Source organism: Balearica regulorum, chromosome 10, assembly GCF_011004875.1.
Source record: "Balearica regulorum gibbericeps isolate bBalReg1 chromosome 10, bBalReg1.pri, whole genome shotgun sequence".
Lineage (NCBI taxonomy): Eukaryota > Metazoa > Chordata > Aves > Gruiformes > Gruidae > Balearica > Balearica regulorum.
Window position 1 is genome coordinate 962,796 of NC_046193.1, and position 17,421 is coordinate 980,216.

General features: G+C 57.0%; 1 protein-coding gene across 1 annotated transcript; it reads right to left on the reverse strand.

The window, feature by feature from the left end:
- Positions 1 to 1,340: 1,340 nt before the first annotated feature.
- BARX1 (BARX homeobox 1) lies at positions 1,341 to 5,319 on the reverse strand. Its single transcript, XM_075762652.1, has 4 exons — positions 4,747 to 5,319; positions 2,543 to 2,831; positions 2,321 to 2,405; positions 1,341 to 1,897 (listed from the first exon to the last, which is right to left on the reverse strand). Exons 1-4 carry the CDS (start codon positions 4,949 to 4,951, stop codon positions 1,733 to 1,735), a joined length of 744 nt encoding a protein of 247 aa, XP_075618767.1. The 5' UTR covers positions 4,952 to 5,319; the 3' UTR covers positions 1,341 to 1,732.
- Between the last annotated feature and the right edge of the window lie 12,102 nt (positions 5,320 to 17,421).

Below are 17,421 nucleotides of genomic sequence, written 5' to 3' on the forward strand. Positions count from 1 at the left end.
ATCCTGCCCTTACAAACACTCCATCGCTCATCCCGGGAGTTGGGATGGAGGAACCCGCCCCCGGGCATCCTCCGGGCCGGGCCGGGGCAGCGGGGAACCCGCCGGCCCCCCGCTCACCTCCGCACCCCGGCGCCTCCCTGCAGCAGCTCCGGACCCCTTGGAGCGTCGGCAAACGAGAAATACCGGGAAAGCCGGGGACCGCCGTGCCAGGAACGGTTGACCGACTGCAGCGCAGAGCGATCTCTTCACCGGCGGCGGGCTCGGAGCGGGGAGGCTCGGGGCCAGGTTGAATTACAGCCCGCAAACGCCGTCAGCGCGGCTCCCTTCCCGCCGGGGACCTGCCACTGGCGAGGGACGGAGGCGGTACCGAAAGCCGGCTTACTCTGCGGGGCTCTGCCGGCTCAGAGACGGACCCGCGTCCCGGCACCCCCGAGGGCTGCCGCTCCCGCCGGGAGAGCGCCCGGAGAGGGGCACGGGGAGCGACCGACGGGTGGGAAGACGATGCTAATTACCACCTTTAATTGGGAGGGCCGCCTAATTAGCACCCGCGAAACAGGGGCTGAGCTCAGGCCTCCGGGGCTGCCCCGCCGCTCCGCTCCCAGCCGCGCAAGCAACGCGCCCGCCGCTGCCTCCGGGCCCGCTCCCCCTCGCTCGCCCGCTGCCTCTCGCCGTTTCCTGCTGCGCTTCTGGTTTTTAGCAGGACGGCGGTAATTGCATGTCTCGGTAGATGCTCTATAATTTGATATCTCGATGGAAAATGTACAGCAGGGACGGGGGGAAAACAAACAACAACAAAAGTAAGGAGAAAAAAAAAGAAAAAAGAAAAAAAAGCGCAAAGCGCTACGATTTCGCAGCGCTTCCCGCAGAGCCCCGGCGGGGCGGCGGGCACGGAGCGGCCGGGCCTTCCCCTCTGCGGGGCCCTGGAGCGGCGGGCGGCCCGGTGCGGGACCGGCCGGCACCCGGCGGTGGAAGTTGCGGTGCTGCGGGTTGGAAATTATTTGCTCGGGCCGCTCGCTGCCCTGTGCTGTCAAACCTGCTGCAGCCTGCCCCGACCGCGCTTAAAACCAAACCAAACCAAAAAGCGCCATTTAGGATGCGCACTGCGGAATGGAATTAACTTATCTGAAGGCAATCAACGTATCTTTTAAACGCGAAAGCATCCAAATTTGCCCGAGCTCAGGTTTTTGCCTCTCCCGGCCGCCGGCAGGCCGAGCCCTCAGGGAAAGCGAGAGGAGAATCCGGGCCGGGCCCGCGCTTGGTTCTGCCTGCGAGCTTGGATTTGCATGTCTAACCTGCCTCGGTGGGGGACAAAAATGAGAAAGCAGGACGTTACCCAGAGCAATAGTTCATAAAATACTTTATTGAAATAAAGTAAATATCTTCGCATTAATAAAACTGATCATAAAATGCAGTTTTCGAATAACTAGGGGCACCACAGGGTTTTAGAGAGCGAGTAGATGTGGAAGATGGGATCCAGTGTCCTCCTGGCCCCTCCGGGCCGTCGCACAACACGGGCGTCCGTGGCGCAGCGCTCCGCGGGCGCGGAGAGGAGCGGGGGGGGGGGGGGGGGGAGGGAGGGAGACGGGGACGCGACCGACCAAGACGCCCAATTCACCGGAGACCGAAGGCGACCGTGACCACTAACCGTGCTGTCCCCCATCATCCCAGTGCGGGGCCGGCAGCGGGCTCGGCGGGCAGCGCCCGGAGGGGGCGGCGGGGCCGGGCGGTCCCCTCACTCCTCCTGGCTGACCTCGGCCGGCGAGCCCAGGCTCTCGGGGGGCTTCTCGGCGTCCCGGGCTCGCTCCTGCTCCGAGAGCTGCTCGCTGCTGGGGATGGAGTTCTTCTTGGGGCGGCCCTTGGGCTTGGTGGGGGACTCCAGGCCGCCTCCCTGCAACACCTGCGAGGCGGGGAGGGGACAGAGGAGGGGGGCACCTCGGTAAAACCGGGCTGTCATCGGCAGCCCGGGCCAGGAGGAACCTCCGCCTCCTCCGTCCACCGGAGCAAAGCACCGCGCCCGGGCCGCAGCCGGGGGAGCAGCCGGGGCGGCTCGTACCGACCTGTCGCCGATCGCCCTCCGCATCCGGGGGCCGAGCTGCAAAGCCGGGCGGGCTCGGACCGAGGGGAGGTCCGGCGGGGGCCCGGGCGTTGCTGGCCTTGAAGACCGGGGGCATATATATTGGGTTTGGTTGGGGTTTTTTTTTTTCATTATTAATATTTTTTGGCCGGGGCCAGCATGCAGGAGGACGAGCCGCGGGGCAGCGCTCGGTACCCCGGCGGGGCGCGGACCCGGCGCGCAGAAGGGGCGGACTCGGGCACTTACTATTTTCTTCCATTTCATGCGCCTGTTCTGGTACCAGGTTTTCACCTGGAGCTGGCTGAGCCCCAGCGATTCGGCCAGGTCTATTCTGCGGGCGAGAGAGAGAGAGAGGCGGTGAGCCCCGGCAGCTTTCGTCTCGGCTGGCATCTTTCCTCCTTTTTCAGGAAAAACAAGCCCCCCTGCCATCCGGCCCGGCCCCGCTCCGGAGGGTCAGGCATCGCCTACCTGTCGGGCGTAGAGAGGTATTTCTGCTTCTCGAAGCGCTTCTCCAGCCCCATGAGCTGCAGCTCGGTGAAGACGGTGCGGCTGCGGCGGCCCTTCTTGGCCTTGCTGCCCGGCTCCGGGGGGCCCGGCTCCAGCTTGCCGCGGAGGTGCAGCTCCAGCGGGAGATGGGGCGAGGCGGAGCCGCCCTGCAGCCCCGAGCCGGCGGCCAGCAGCGCCGAGCCCAGCCCCGAGCAGCCCAAAGGAGCCAGCGGGAACTTGAACACGGCGGCCGGTTCCGCCTTCAGCACCGCTGCGGGAGAGAGGGGCCGTCAGCGCCGGGCAGACCCCGGCCCGGCCCGCGGGGACCCCCGGGGCTGCAGGGTGCCTCGGTTTCCCCGGGGATCGGAGCCTGCGAGGAACCCCGGGCCCTTCTCCTTCCTTCCTTCCTTCTTTCTCGGCAACGACGCAGCGAGGCGGAGCGGAGCCCCCCGGGGCCGGCGGGGTGCGGGACCCCCGGGGCGCGGGGCGGGGGTCGGGGCCGGCCCTGCCCGGGTCCCTCCGGCTCCGCCGTCTCCGCGGCACAGGGTCCCGTTTTACCCTTCAACCGGCAGCTGCTAATTACGGAACGACTTTGGGGGGTTTGCAAGTGGAAATAGTTTCAATCCACCGCGAAGCGTTCCCCTCCAGTGCCACCCAACAGCTGCCGGGGCCGCTGCAGCCCCGCCGGGCCGGGCGCCGTCCCGGGTCTCTCTCCCGAGCAGTTTTCAGGACATTTTCGACCGGGGAACAGTTTCTATCCCTCCCCGCGAACCGGAGCCCCACGATTTCCCTAGGAAGACGCCCCAGAGAGAGGACAGGGAGAGTTTCCAAAGGGAGCGGGCCCATCCCGGGGGATGCCGCTGCAGACACGCTCGGCCCGTTCCCGGCCCCCGCCGCGGCCGCGCAGCCCCTCCGCTCCCCGGCGGGCTGGAGCTGCTGCCCGCCCCGGCTCGGCTCGGCTCGGCTCGGCTCCCCCGGCCCGGCCCGGCCGTCCCTTCCCGGCGCCGCCGCTCCGGGCCCCGCGGTGGTCCCAAACCCGGCAAAAATCAGGGCGAGAGGGGCTGCGGTCCCCGCCGGGAGCCAGGCCGGTGGCGTGCAAAGGGCTTTCAGAGGAGTCTCCGCGGGCTCCCACTCACTCCTCGGCCTAAGCCGAAATTGTGGTGTTGAAGCCAAGAGGCGCCTGATTGCCTTGCAGGGCCTGATCCTGCTCCCGCTGAACCCGGCGGGAGCAGGGCCGTGAGGCCTTTTATCTGGTCCGCTATCTCAAATAGTTCTGCCCATCTAGAAAATAATCCTGATTTCCAGATATTCTGATATATGCTGCTCCCTTGCTATGGGGTTTGGCGCTTTCCTCTTTCTCTTTTAAAAGGAGAACAAGAAATTAGGATCGTCCTATTCCGTTCGTTTCCACGGATAAAGAGCGACGTCTCCGCAGACTAAGATGGCTTGGGAAATGAAAGCTTTCGCAATCACAGATTGAATTCTGGCGTTTAAAATGTATTAAATATTGGCGTTTAAAAAAAAAAAACCCAACCAACAACTATGTTGTTAATACACTGCATTTATCCTGGATACTATATCGGGTTGTATAGAGCACGCTGGCTCCCTCTTTAAGTAAATATATATTAAAATGTTACATATAATAATATGTATATTATATATATGTCGGGCTTCCAGCTAAATCCGTGTCCGCAGAGCACCGTGCCGCCTCTTGCAGCCGTACAGACATACACCCCGCTGCGGAGGCTCCAGCAATTCACACCTCATCCAAAAACACGAAAAAAACCCAAACCCACCAAACCCCCCCCCCCCCCGCTCAAACAACACCGGTCTCCCCGGGAAAGTCAATGGCCGTTCTGTGCCGGCGGCCTGGGAGCCGTAAAGCCGCTTTCTTCATTTTAGGCCCCAAATATCGGGCAGGCTCCGGGCCGGGAGCCTCCCGCGGCACGGCGAGGGGATGCGCACGGCCGGCAAAGCCCGGCGGCTCCTTTCTTAGGCAAAATTCGCCAGGTTTTCTTCAAGGGGATCGGCTCTAAAACGCGCTCGAGTACATCGGCGGGAAATGCCGCCCCGCTCCCGCAGCCCTCAGCCCGCTCCCCGCCTCCCCCCCCCCCCCCCCCCCACCCGCGGGACCCTTCGGGGCGAACACGGGGGGTCCCCCCCACCCCCCCACCCCCGGGACGTACCGAGGTGGTTGTGGTAGGGCCGGGCGGAGAGCAGCGCCTGCACCCCGAACTTGAGCAGCTCCCCGGCCGGCGCGGCCCCCTTGGCGTCCGGGGGGTCGGTGAGGATCTCCTCGATCATGAAGCTGCGGTAGCGGTGCGAGCGGTGGTCGGGGAAGGCTTCGGCCGGGAAGTAGTGCGCGGCCCCCAGCTCCAGCGGGTGCTGCATCCTCGCCGCCGTCCGGGGCGAGGGGGGGCGCGGGGGGGGGGGGGGGGGGAAGCCCCGGCCGCCGGGGCCGCCGGGCCGCCCTAGCGCAGCCCCCCGGCCGGTGCTGCTGGCAGGCGGGCAGCGGGGCGCCCCGCGGGGGCTCTGCCCATCGCCCCGCCGCCCCCTACCCTGCCCCTGCCCCTACGGGCCGGGCCCGGCGCGGCCCCCCCAGCGCGAGTGGCCCGGGAGCGCCCTGAGCAGCGCGGCGGGCCGGAGCCGTTACCGCCGCATGCACACGGGGCGCGGCACCGGGGAGCGTCTCTCCGCCCCGGGACGGCGGGCAGCGGCCTATTATACCGCCGGCCCCGGCGGGGCTGTCAGCGCTGCGGGGGAGGGCGCGGGAGGGGCTGCGGAGGAAGGAAGGGGCCGGGGCGGGCGAGTACCTGGAAGCGAGAGGTTACAGCAGAGCATTTGATCCCCTGCCATATAAAGCAAATTAGCCGTTCTGCCCGCCGCGGGAGAGCAGACACCCAAACAAGAGCGGGCCCCTTCGGAGCGCGGCCTTGGCATCGTGGCCATCCCCGTCCCCGTCGCCATCCCCCTCCCCGTCCCCATTCCCATTCCCATTCCTGTCCCCATCCCCATCCCCATCCCCATTCCCATTTCCATTCCCGTCCCCGTCCCCACCCCCATTCCCATTCCCATCCCCATCCCCAGTCCCATCCCCATCCCCATCCCCATCCCCATTCCCATTCCCATCCCCGTCCCCATCCCCGTCTCCGTCCCCGGGGCTGGTGGGGGAGCCGCGGCTCTGGGACGCGCCCGGCCGGAGGGGACACGGAGCCACCCCCGGGGACCGCCCCGCCACCTGCCCGGGCCGCCCGCCCCCAGGGCCGGCTCCCCTCGGGGGGACCAGCCCCGCAGCCCCGGCCGCGGACCCGCACGTCCCCCCCCCCCCGCCCCCGGCAGGGAAAAGCCGCCGCCCGCGGCACCGCCGTCGGCTCGGAGCCCTCGGGGCAGCCCCGGGGCGGGGGCCGGGGGGAGCCGGGGCCGGGGGGGGCAGCGCTGCCGGTCTGGGCTCGGGGCTGCCCGTCGAGGGGCCCGGCCCTACGCCCCGGGCTCCGGGCTCCCGCCGGGCCTCGGCCCAAAGAGCTAAACCGAGCTGGTCAGGAAACGGCACACACCGCGGAGCGCAGCGCTTCCCCTGACTTTCGTAGCCTTCTCACGAACATTTTCCTCGGTACAACGGGATTCGTTTAATTCCCCTTTAGCCCGTGTCACGCAAGACAGCAGATAATTAATCAGCGACTTCTACTCATTACTGACGTACTGCGGGCAGGATTTACGCGCGCGGGTCCCGACGCTCGTCCTCCCGCTCAGAGACGCGGACACCCGCGGCCGAGCCGGGAGGAGACTTTGGCGAAGCCCCGGCAGCCCGGCCACGGCCGTGGGGTGGTTTTCGGCTGGGCTCGGGCCCCTCCCCACGACGGGAGCGGCACCGGACGCGCGGGACCGCCCGTTGATCATTTCCACGGGAGGTATCCCACGGACTCAGCACAGCGGCTGGCCTTGCGACGGAGCTGGTGGCCCACGCAAGAGGCACGGGCGTCGGGCTCATCCCCGGGGGCAGGGGAGCTCAGCCTCCGTCTTTCTGGTTTTCGACCAAAAAAAGAAAAAAAAAAATAGGGGGGGGCTGACGAGGGGTCTGCGGAGGATGCGCGGGGGCGTGCGGAGCCCCCGGCGGGATCTTGCCCGGCCCCGCACCGCGAGCAGCGAGGCAGGACGGGCCCGCCACGGCGGTCACCCGTGGATGCCTTCTTCCCACGGGGAGACGTGTCCCAGCCGCGGCGCAAGCGGCACTCCGCGGCCGTAGGGGGCCGGGGGCCGGCGGCTCCCCCCCGCTGTCCCGACCCCGGGTTCCCCCCGCTGTCCCGGCTCCAGCGCTTCTCGCCGCGGTCCCCGTCCTGCAACACGCGTGGGGGGACCCGCAACCAGCGACCAACCTCGCGGGTGGCCTTTGCACCCGGAGGGAGATGCACGGGTCCGGGCTGCTGGGACCCTCGGAGGATCGGGACGCCCGGGCCCGTGTTTTTGACTCAGTCGTGCCGGGAGGGATACGTGGAGGCGTTTAAGGAACTATCGCGGACGCGAGGCCGAGCTGCGGGCTCTCCTCAGCGCTCTTTCAGCCCTGCTGTCCGGACGTTCCACGGGCATTCGACGAACCCGAGGTGCTTCTTGAATTAATTTATGCTCTGTACTTCCACTGCCTCCCCAGATAACCTGTTCCATGTGTTTCCTGCCACTCGTACGGAGCAGAGCCGCACGGATTTTTCTGTTTTCTCCGCTTTTCTCCAGTTCAGAGTTGTGCCCCCGGCCCTGTGAAACCCCAACGAGCCGGGGAGCTCCTCGCAGCTCGCCCCGCTCCTCCCGCTGCCCTGACTGCCGTCCTTTATCCCAACGTCCCCCGTCGTGTTCCCACCGCCAAGGAGCTAGCGAAACGCGAGGACGCGGTGGCCCGGTTCGGGTGGGAGCGGGCCCCTGCCGGGCCCCTGCCGGGCCCCTCCCGCTCCGAGCGGACACGGGCGTGGGGCAGCGGCAGGGACCGGCAGCGCTGAGCCCCCGGAGATGCTGCGCGGCCCCGGGGCCTCCCGTTCCCCCCCCCCCCCCCCCCCCCCCCCCCGGAAATCTCTGGGCGGCAGCATCCCTACACACACCTGCCCGGGGAGCCCTAACCGAGGTGAAGGGGGCCCCCAAAATCGGGATAAAACCCCTCCCAGTTTCCTTACGTGGCTTTTTGTCCGCCCATCTTTTGGCCATCTTCTCTATTTAGGTCACAAGGTATTTTCTTGACAAGGTACTGATTTCTAACCGCCGAGGCAAAGGAGGCCTCCGGAGCTATTGTAACAAATAACGAGAAGAATAATTATGAGTAAAGTGAGAAGAATTTGGGCCACGTTCAAACGAGCAGACAAATCTACATCGGGTTGTTTAAACAACCTCACCTCCGAGACTAGCACACTCATAAACAAACAGTACGCGTAAAATAAATTTCCAGCTCCCTCCCTCAAAGCACAGACCTTGACATTTTTTATTATTATTATTATTATTATTATTATTATTCTTTAAAATAAAATAAACCGCACGACTAATTGTAAGTATTTATCCCCATCTCTGAAGAGGTTAGGTTCGGTGCAGTGCAGAGCTGGTATCATTTCCCAGCACAGGGAATTACCTGGGATAATTTAAGGGTTTATATACCTTGTGAAATATCTGCCCCGAGCAGCCGCAGCCAGGCAGGCACGGCCGGCCTGAGGATCGCACCCGGGAAACATCCCCGGAGCGGGCCTACAGCCCCCAGGTTCATAAAAAAAAAATTAATTAACGTTTATGGAAAACGCTCCTATTGTAAGATTTTGATGCTGCGCTGTAAGAAAGGAAGGGTGAACTTCACCAGCCAGCTGCGCTCCCACTCAATAATTCGAAATCGTTGCAAAGCAAATCCTACGGCTAAAAGCACATCGGTCGATATATTTTTTTTTATTTTTTTTTTTAAACTGTGACCCTGAAATTGTCCGAATTTCCCGCGTTCTTACAGAGCACCTAGACCCGCGCCCTTACTGTGCATCGATCCGCCCGGCGGGTCCAGTCCCGAGCGGTTCACACACCCGCGCGTTCAGAAACCCATCACGGCAGAGGGGAAGGTCTGCAAAACACGCGGGGGTGTGGGGAGGGACGGGGTGGACGAGCTGCAGGCCCCAAATTTGATACACGGATTTTCCCGGCTGCTAGAAGGGAATCACCTTGCTCCGCGAAAATGCTCCTCGTTTAACGAGTGGGGTTTTTCCGCTTGCCCTAGGGACAGACTTTCTGTAACTGTTAGAAACATAGACTATTTCTAGAGATATTTATTTTAAAAGAATTTTATACAATCGTACCTAACTAGTTTCGGAAACTATCAATACATCTACCCCATTCAGAGGCTCTTCTAATCTTAATTTCATATAAAAGTGGAACGCATTTTTAAAGGCTTATTGCTACACTTCGGATATCTTGATAGATGTCTCTATTTTGGTCGGGCGACTCAGAAAAGGATGACGGTTCAGCTGGTACAAATCTTGCTATGAGGAAAGAAACGAGTTCACCCGGTAATTTTAAATTCTTCCCTGGGGTAGGAGTACTTTTGCTTCGCCGATTCATTACCATTTTGACGGGAAGAAGAGTTTTACCCAATTTTTGCACGTTACCGGCCCCTCACTGAAGTTCCCGGCGTTCTCCAAGCTCGAACAACTGTAACGCGAAAAATACCGCGATTAAACCTCCCTGTTCCCTGGGTCCCTCAGGAAACATCCCGAGCGGGAAAACCTTTTTTTTTTTTTTTTTTTGTGTTAACAGAAAAAGGGGAGCCCCCGGCCCCCGGGCTCGCAAGCCTCGCCGGTGCGATCCCAAAACTGAGCGCTGCCGCCGCGGAGGAGCGCCCAGGTCCCGTTAACCCCTCGGCCCCTCCGCGGGGCTCTGGGCAGGAGCAGAGCACACCTACGAGCTGTCCCCTCCGAGTCTCGGCTCGCCCGGGAGCGGGGGAGGCCCCGGGGGGCTGGGGGGGGACCCCGGGGGGCTGGGGGGGGGGGGGGCCCGGCGGTGCCGTCCCGCAGCGCTGCTCCCGTCAGCCGCGCCCCCCGCCCTGCCGCCATCCGGGCGGTAATTAAGAAGTGCTTTTTGTATCACAGCTCTCGAGGCTTTTTAAACCCAAACGCTTCTCTGTTTTTCCAACATCACCTTTTTAAAAAATCTCAGAAAATGCTTCCCCCCCCCCCCCCGCCCTCCCCCCCGCCCCGTGCCCGCCGCAGCGGCAGCCGGGGGGGGGGGGGGAACCCCCCGTCCCCGGAGCCCGCCCCGGGCAGGGGGTACCCGGGCTGCAGGGCTCTGCAGCTGCAGGAAAGTGGGGGTGACCCTCATGCCATTGCGGGAACATCATCCCCGCAGCCCCTGCCCTTCCCCCGGCTGCGGGGTGTCCGAGGAGGGGAATTAGTCACAGTCATCTCCGGCTCCCTCGCTTCTCGTGGCACTTCATATTCAGGAAATCCACAAAGTGGTACGAAGAGAGTGGAAAACGTGACATCACAGGCTAATTGGGAAGGAGCATTAGGGCTGAGGGAATGGCTCGGTCCTGAGTAATACATTATGTTTAATGGCTGAGTAAAGCCTCATCAGCATTTACACACGTATCCCTCTCGAAATGATTTTCTGCAAACACCTGGCCTCATCAGACACTTTGACTATTTAATTTTCTTTGAAAGTCACGTTGAGAGGATGCAATTAGGTTGGAGCGAGAGCTGCAGGGAACTGCGCTCCAGCCCCTCGATTTCCCTGCCAGAGGCGGCACATCACCCTGCTACACGCACTCCAACACCTCTCGCCAACTAGCTGTCCCCCACTGCTTCCAGAGCTTTACAAGCGTGAGGAAACCGTCCCTAAAACTGCTATTGTCCGAATACGTTTAATTTCTGTCCGGTAGAACAGCCCGCAAAATGGGCAGCTCCTCGTCTGTGCAACGTCCCTCTGCAGTGCCAGCCTGGGGACAGCACACACCCGAGGGTCACACTCCGCCGCCGCCACCTGCGACCGCGTACCCACCCGTTCCACTGCGACACCTTTCCCGTGGCATCCTTTTATTTTGTAGAACACCAAAAAAAGCCACAGTAAGACACCCACTGTGAAAGATGGTAAGCCTCTCTCTCTCTTTTTTTTTTTTTTAGTATAGTATTTTAAAAATTTAGTTATTGATTAGTTTTCATTTTTCCCTAGTTCACAGCCAAGGGATGCAATACGTGGAAATGCAAAGCAGTAGCTATCCACAAACGTGATTAGATTTCAGGCTGGACAGTATTTCTTGCGACAGCCTCTCCTCTGAACTGATTTCTAGATCTATAGGTCCGGAGGCTCCTTCAGCAGCACTGCCAAAAGCGCGGTGGCTGCAGCTCCTGGGAAAGGTATCCCAGCTACGAGCTGAGGGCAGTTATACCTTCCCTTGCTGACACCATACATAACCATCTTTCTCCACCCAGAGCTGCTATCAAAAAAAGGGTGCGACGGTGTGCGCAGGCCTTGGTCAGCATAAATCCCCCGGTCCGGGGTTTCGTACCAAAACTGGTACGAAACTGGTACAAACTGGTACGAAAACCAGTACGGCTACCGCCGGAGTTATGGATGCGGAGCTGTGCATGCAGAACCGCACGTAACAAATGTGGTTTGCAAATGACAGTTAGGAGATACGCAAAAGGGTAAGTTAAGTAGGTTCGGAAAATAGTGACGCTCGACGTGAAACAGCACCTATGGCTGCACTATCCATTTCTAGACGCTAAACGAGTTTCAGATGGAAAACAATGAATTGTCCTTATCGGTCCTGTATTAGCTGAAATTCAAGCAACCCCTGCATCTGTTACAAAATTAAGGATGCCCTTAATGATATCCCATTAGCCCCTGTGCTGTAAACACTTAAATGTGTGCTTAGGTTATTCACTGTGTGCACAGCCGACTGACTGGAATGGGACTGTTTATAGTTCATAAAATTAAGTTAATGACTACATCTGTGCAGGGCTGGGGCCTTCAGTTTTTAAAAGTGAAGCGAAGAAACGGAATAAAATCCCTACATTCTCCGATTTTACGGTTAGCCTCCAGTCGGTTTTGGTTCCTGGTTCTCGAGTGCTGCGTCAGATCTGGATGGTTTGGGTTTATAGATCAGCAGGGAGATGTTGAAGTCATTTAACACAATAATGGCTAATTGAAACATTTTATTTAAAAAATAACAAGAGGTTTTATACATATTAAAATCATATTAAAGCTCACTTCCCAGTCTCTCACAAGGACCACTACAGCTAGTTAAAACCCCCTAAGTTAGAGAGCCAACTACATAAAATAACTTTTGCTAAATGCCAAACAATATAAAACAATTAAGTGATGAAGGGTTCCTTTCTGTTGGTTTGTTTCTTAAACGCGCTTTTGATTTGTACGTGTGTCTTGTTTTAAAATACGGGCACAAAAACATTAAAGTGCCCCTACAATAGGGATTAGGAACAGAATCTCTTCTCTTTCCCCTAGAAATTAACGGCCCTGGCACAGGAGAAGGGTCTGCAGCCTGGGCTCACCAAAAAGAAAATCACGGCAATCAAAAATACTTCAGAAAAATGTTCTAAAAATGAGCAACCAGGTGTCTGAAATCTCCTAAATGGCTCCTATTTTTAGAAGTTTCCCTTTGCAATGCAGACTGCTGCAGATATTCCACCTGACAGGCCAAGTGATCTGGTGCGGCTGAAACCTGCCATCATGGAAACATCAACTCCTGCGGACCGAGGCAAAGCAGGCAAGCATCACCTGCTGCCAGGAGCGTTAATAACAGAAGGCAATTCAAGATACATGGGTTCCCAGACATCAGACACTCAGAAACTGAGGATGATTTACCACCGCAGGCTAGAATATATTTTTTTAATAAAAATGTGCTATGCGGATTAGGATTTCTGTATGCTGTTTACATTCCTAAGAGTCTTTATCCATTTAATCTCCATAGCTTGCCTGAGATTCAACGGATCCTTAAAAACATAACTTCTTGTAGGAGTCTTGCCCGTAAATCCATAGACAAGGTTAGAATATTTAACAGAGGAAGCTGTGCTCAGGCCACGTGCGGGAGGGACGCAGGCGACCGGGCAGGGGCTGGGTTTTCACGCCGTTTCCTGTCGCAGGGAGCTCCCTAACTTCCAGGACTACAAGCGTCCTGGCCAAAATCACCCCCTGATGCTGTAAGCCAACCTGTGTAAAGATTCTCTGTAGGACTCCTCACGCCAAGGCTTCGCTTAGTGCATCCTACTCTGAAACCAACCCCGGTCACAGAGGATGGGCAAGTAAAATCGAGCCTAATTTTCTCTCCGTTAACTTTGGCGGAGGACCCGGGCAGGTGGGGACTACGGCCTCCCTCCCCTCGCCAGCTCTGCCCACTCCACCTTGACCCTGCACCTTGCAGCGACCCTCCCCGGCTCACGTTGCTGTCTTTGGATGCTAATAAACCCACCACATTGTCACACTTATATCTACGGAAAATCCATCCCATCGATTCCCTTAGGTTGGGATGGAAGAGGGAAAGGGTAAATTGTCAGCTTCCTCCTCCCGTATCCCACTTCAGTTGGAATAAATATTTTTTTTCTTACTACCATTCACGGACCAGTCTAATTTAGAATGGAATAGGGAATTAGGAAGGTCATATTTTAATGAAATACTTTAAAAGAATCTATGCTAATAGAGGTCAGTCTGTATACAGAAAATTCCTGTTGAAGGTATGAGGTTTTTTGAGAGATTAATTCCTTCATCATTCCCTACACAAAAGGAACTATCTGTATGAAGAAATTAATTACTCTCAGGGTATACCCTGGGCCCATACACAGGCTTTACTACCAGCCTGAAAGTTATAATGAACCTACAATATTGCAGGAACAGACTTCCTCTCCTTTCTAAGAGATGAGTAACAAGAGTTATAGGGCTTTCTAAAACTCACCTTAAGAAAGACCGATGTTCTTACAACATTAAAGAAAGTGTAATGGTTTCTGATTTCCAGTCGGACCCTACAGGCCTTTCTCGGGCAAAACTTGGACCATGCTTTTAGGTCTTTTATTCTCTTTGCACAATTGGACTGGGATTCTCAGAAGGCTTTAAGGCCCCCAGTGCTGCAGCAGGTATTTAGTTCTGGGCACAGTAAATAGAAATTTGCTGTATCAGATGTAAGAATTGTGGTGTAAGCGATGTAAAAATCAGTCCTCGTTTTGCCTGAAGTGGATAGCAAATCTCCTTCTGGTGACTCGAGTGTGAGCAAGGTTTTCCCACACAGGCAGAATTCCAAATTTCAAACCCATATATGGCCATGACCGCCTAAGGGGTTTAAACAATTTTGCTTTCCACACACACACACACTATGACACTCGCAAACCCAATTTTGCTTTCCACACACACACACTATGACACTCGCAAACCCAATTTTGCTTTCCGTCGATACGACACTTGCAAAAATTTGGACTCCGAGACGAAATTCCGAGCACCGGCTGAGAGTTACAGCCCCAGTGCAGACGGGTTGGTGTCATGCGGCTCCGCACCCTCCCCGCCTGACCCAGCAGCTCCCCTGGAGACCCTGCGAGCCGGTTCCCCGAGGAGCGGGCAGGCGGCGGGGACCCTGCGGGCAGCCCGGGGGGCGGGTGCCCTCTGCCGGCCCCGGGCCCCGGCCGGCGGCTCTTGGGAGGCTCCGAGAGCGCTGAGCTCCGGGTTTGTCCCCGCCCCGCATCCTCGCCCCGACAGCCACGGAAACGGGGAGCCGATCTCCGGGCAGCGCTTTGGGTCTCTTCGTGGCAAGTACGAGTTGAGAACGAGTACTCAGACTGCAATTAAAATGTGTGTGTGTGTGTGTCCCCAAAAAAGGAAACTGTAGAATAGAAAGAGTATTAATACAGAGGAAAGGAGAACGAGGGAATAGCTTAGCCTTTAATTACTAAATATTAGCCCGTGTAAGGTGAGATTCACAGGAGAGCAAATGTACAGCAACGCCGTGCTGCCAGTAAGGCAAGCACAGAAATGCCGGCGGGCAATGATCGGGCCCCAAAGCCATGCAGCAGGGCACTGCTAGGTGGGGACAGATGGTTTTTGTCTCCGTTTTACAGCCGTTTTTAGAGAATTGGTATGTTTCTTATTGAGAGTCAGATCACCCTGAAGCCTCCCAAGTGCCCGGTGCTTGTACTTGTAAAATAGCGCTGAACACGAAACAGGAAAAAAGTGCCAACACTTTAATATTAAAGACAGATTCAGCAGTACAACGCTATTAATGCAAATCTTTCCACTAGCTTTAATGAGAATTAGGCCCTTAGCTTAGAGAAATCAGCTGCAGATCATGTTAATTCCCTCACATCCCAAATAAAGTTCCAGCAAAAGGCTTTTTTTTAAGTCATTACTATCACAAGATTTTGGTTCAAAAAGGGAAAGTTCTACTTTACATATTTCAATGAATGGCAACATGAGCACACAAACCCTGTGATTTTAGCAATGACAGTAAATCATAAGAATCATTGTTTTGGAGAAGTTTTTGGATGTAACTGGCAATATCGATACATCGGGACATCCGACAGTTCAGACATTGGCTCTTGCAGATCATCAACAGTCTTCGCGCAACAGCATGTAAGTACCCGCTCACCCTCTCAGCAACGAAACTCCCGCCTGGCTCCACAGACCTCGGTGCACTCTGGGGCTGAGAGTCGATGTTTCAGCTGCGCAGAAAAGAGGACGCAGAGAAGTAGACGGGAGCATCTCCTCAACCCCATGCCAGACCCTGCTTCTACTCCCTCTTTCTTATGTCGGAACTGCACACCACCTCACCTCTCTGAAGCTCCAGATAGTATTACCACAGCACTCCCCTCTCAATCCCCACCCCTCATCAACCATGAAAAGTCATCGTGGTCCTCCTAACCCCTACTGAAATCTTTGGCCTCAGAAGGCTCTTTGAGACCTCTGTACAACAGGCATTCCCAGGGAGATCACATTTTTAACCGAGACCGCAGTTTCCCAAGTCTTGCGTTGTTTTGAAGCTCCTGCATGAACCTCCTTTCTCCTAAAGCCGTGCCGTACGCTCCAGCTATGCCGGCTGCTGATGTTTTATTTGCTTACACGGGAAGAAGCTGGTCAGTCGCCCCTGGGATGGCACCAGACTTTGAAAGGTCTCCCATCTCATCCTGTGATCGAGCACTGCCTTCCTGCATATACCCAGAGCTGCGGATAAATGGCAGAGATGTGAGGTGACCCTATGTCTTTGGATGACTTCTCATTTGTGACCCTGCCAGCCTGCCCATGGAAGAGCGACAGGCAGCTTTTCAACACCTTGCAGCAACAGACCGTCGCCTGAATGTCAACTGCACCGTAGTCAGAGCTGCTTCATACCGAGCTTAAAGCACAAACCAAACAGGAGAGTGATGGAGAGCTATGTGCCGTAGAACGGAAGCATCCTACAGCCCTTTCGGATCGTTTTAGTTACGTCCAAATTTCTCTGGTCTTCCTTCAGCACGCTTGCTGCCGATGCTCTGCTGAGGGATCAGAGTAGGAACTCGTGAGGGGAAACTCAGGATTTGCTTTTCTCTCTGGAGGACCTCTTGAATGATAGCAATCCTCTAACCAGTTACGGAAGGGCCTTTGAGTTTGACATTTTTATAAACACCAACCTTTTTATCCTCAATGTTTGTTGTTTAAGGAAATCCCTTCTAGTTCTTATGCACGTATGACATATAAAACAATTGAATGAATACCATATGAAGCTAGAGGGGTGAAAAATCACGTCTATAGCCAAAACAGTTTAAAAAACCCGTAGACACCAATAGACTTGTAGCAGCATGGAGCTGAGGGCAGGCTAGGCGCGATGCTTACTCCGCTCCTCTCCCGGGTTTGCAGCCCACGCTGAACTCCATGCTGCCGCAGGTAAGCGCAGCCGCTGCTGCTGTCCCTGAGCTGCGAGCCCCAAGGCCCTTCACGTGTCCGTGTAAGTAGCAGGCAGCGTGCGAGCGAACACTAGCAGCGGCAGCTGGAAGGAAATAGGTGTGAAAGTAACTAGGGGAGGGAAGAAGAGATCTATTAATACAGATTAACCCGCTAAAGATGATTTTCCTTGGTTCCCTGTGTAATCAATGGAGGTTCTCACGTGCAACCTGTAACTCAAAGAAACTGGCCTCCTACAACTCCAACGTTGTCTTTTGCGAGCCCTGGGCTCTCTCCCTTAGTGGCGGCAGCCTGTTGCGACAAGCAGGTCCCAGTCAGAGATGCTGCGGTACGGTGAGGTTTAGGAACAGACTTTCACCTGCAGGCAGTGCTTAGCTGAAGAGTAACATTTATCAAGTGAAAAAGCCTTGTGGTTCCCTCATGTGAGTTCTCATATGTAAATACTACCTGATGCTAGACTGCCCCAGACAAAGTTTCGCAGGGAAACACCTGCAATTATTTTAGTTGATGGCCAGTATAAGCAGAACCTTGCTGTCAGTCACCGCTTCGCAACAAAGGGCGCCCGGAACAGCTGGCTGAGGGTCCCCACTGAGGATGTTCAAATGATACGGGAAAGCTGCGTTGTTTCGCTTGGCGTCTCAAAAATGAGGGATATTTCTCACTCCCACGCCTGGAGTTTACACAGCAGGATTTAAACAAACAGCTTTACGGGGGGAGGAAGGAGGAACCCAAAGAGAGTCAATCTGGAAACCCTGAAGAGCTAAGAGAAGGTGAGACTACTGCCCTCCGGGTACGTTGGCAACGGTGGCGGACACACTCCTCCTCCGGCTGCGGCAGCTGCTGAGGTAGCCGGCCACTAGCTTTGCCCTTGCTCACGGCTCGCTCATCTATCGTCAGGGCTCCGAAAAAACAAGTAGTCTTGGCCAGATGAGGCTCTTACTCCTCATGGATACGCAGCATCTGGGGCTCTATCCAGCAGCTGAATC

Bases quoted from the DNA above. Each gene is read 5' to 3' on its own strand.
- BARX1 (XM_075762652.1), bottom strand. From the start codon at position 4,951: ATGCAGCACCCGCTGGAGCTGGGGGCCGCGCACTACTTCCCGGCCGAA. The intron at 2,406-2,542 runs GTAGGCGATGCC...TCTCGCCCGCAG, and splicing joins TACCTCTCTACGCCCGACAG to AATAGACCTGGCCGAATCGC. The intron at 1,898-2,320 runs GTAAGTGCCCGA...CCCGCCTCGCAG, and splicing joins GCATGAAATGGAAGAAAATA to GTGTTGCAGGGAGGCGGCCT.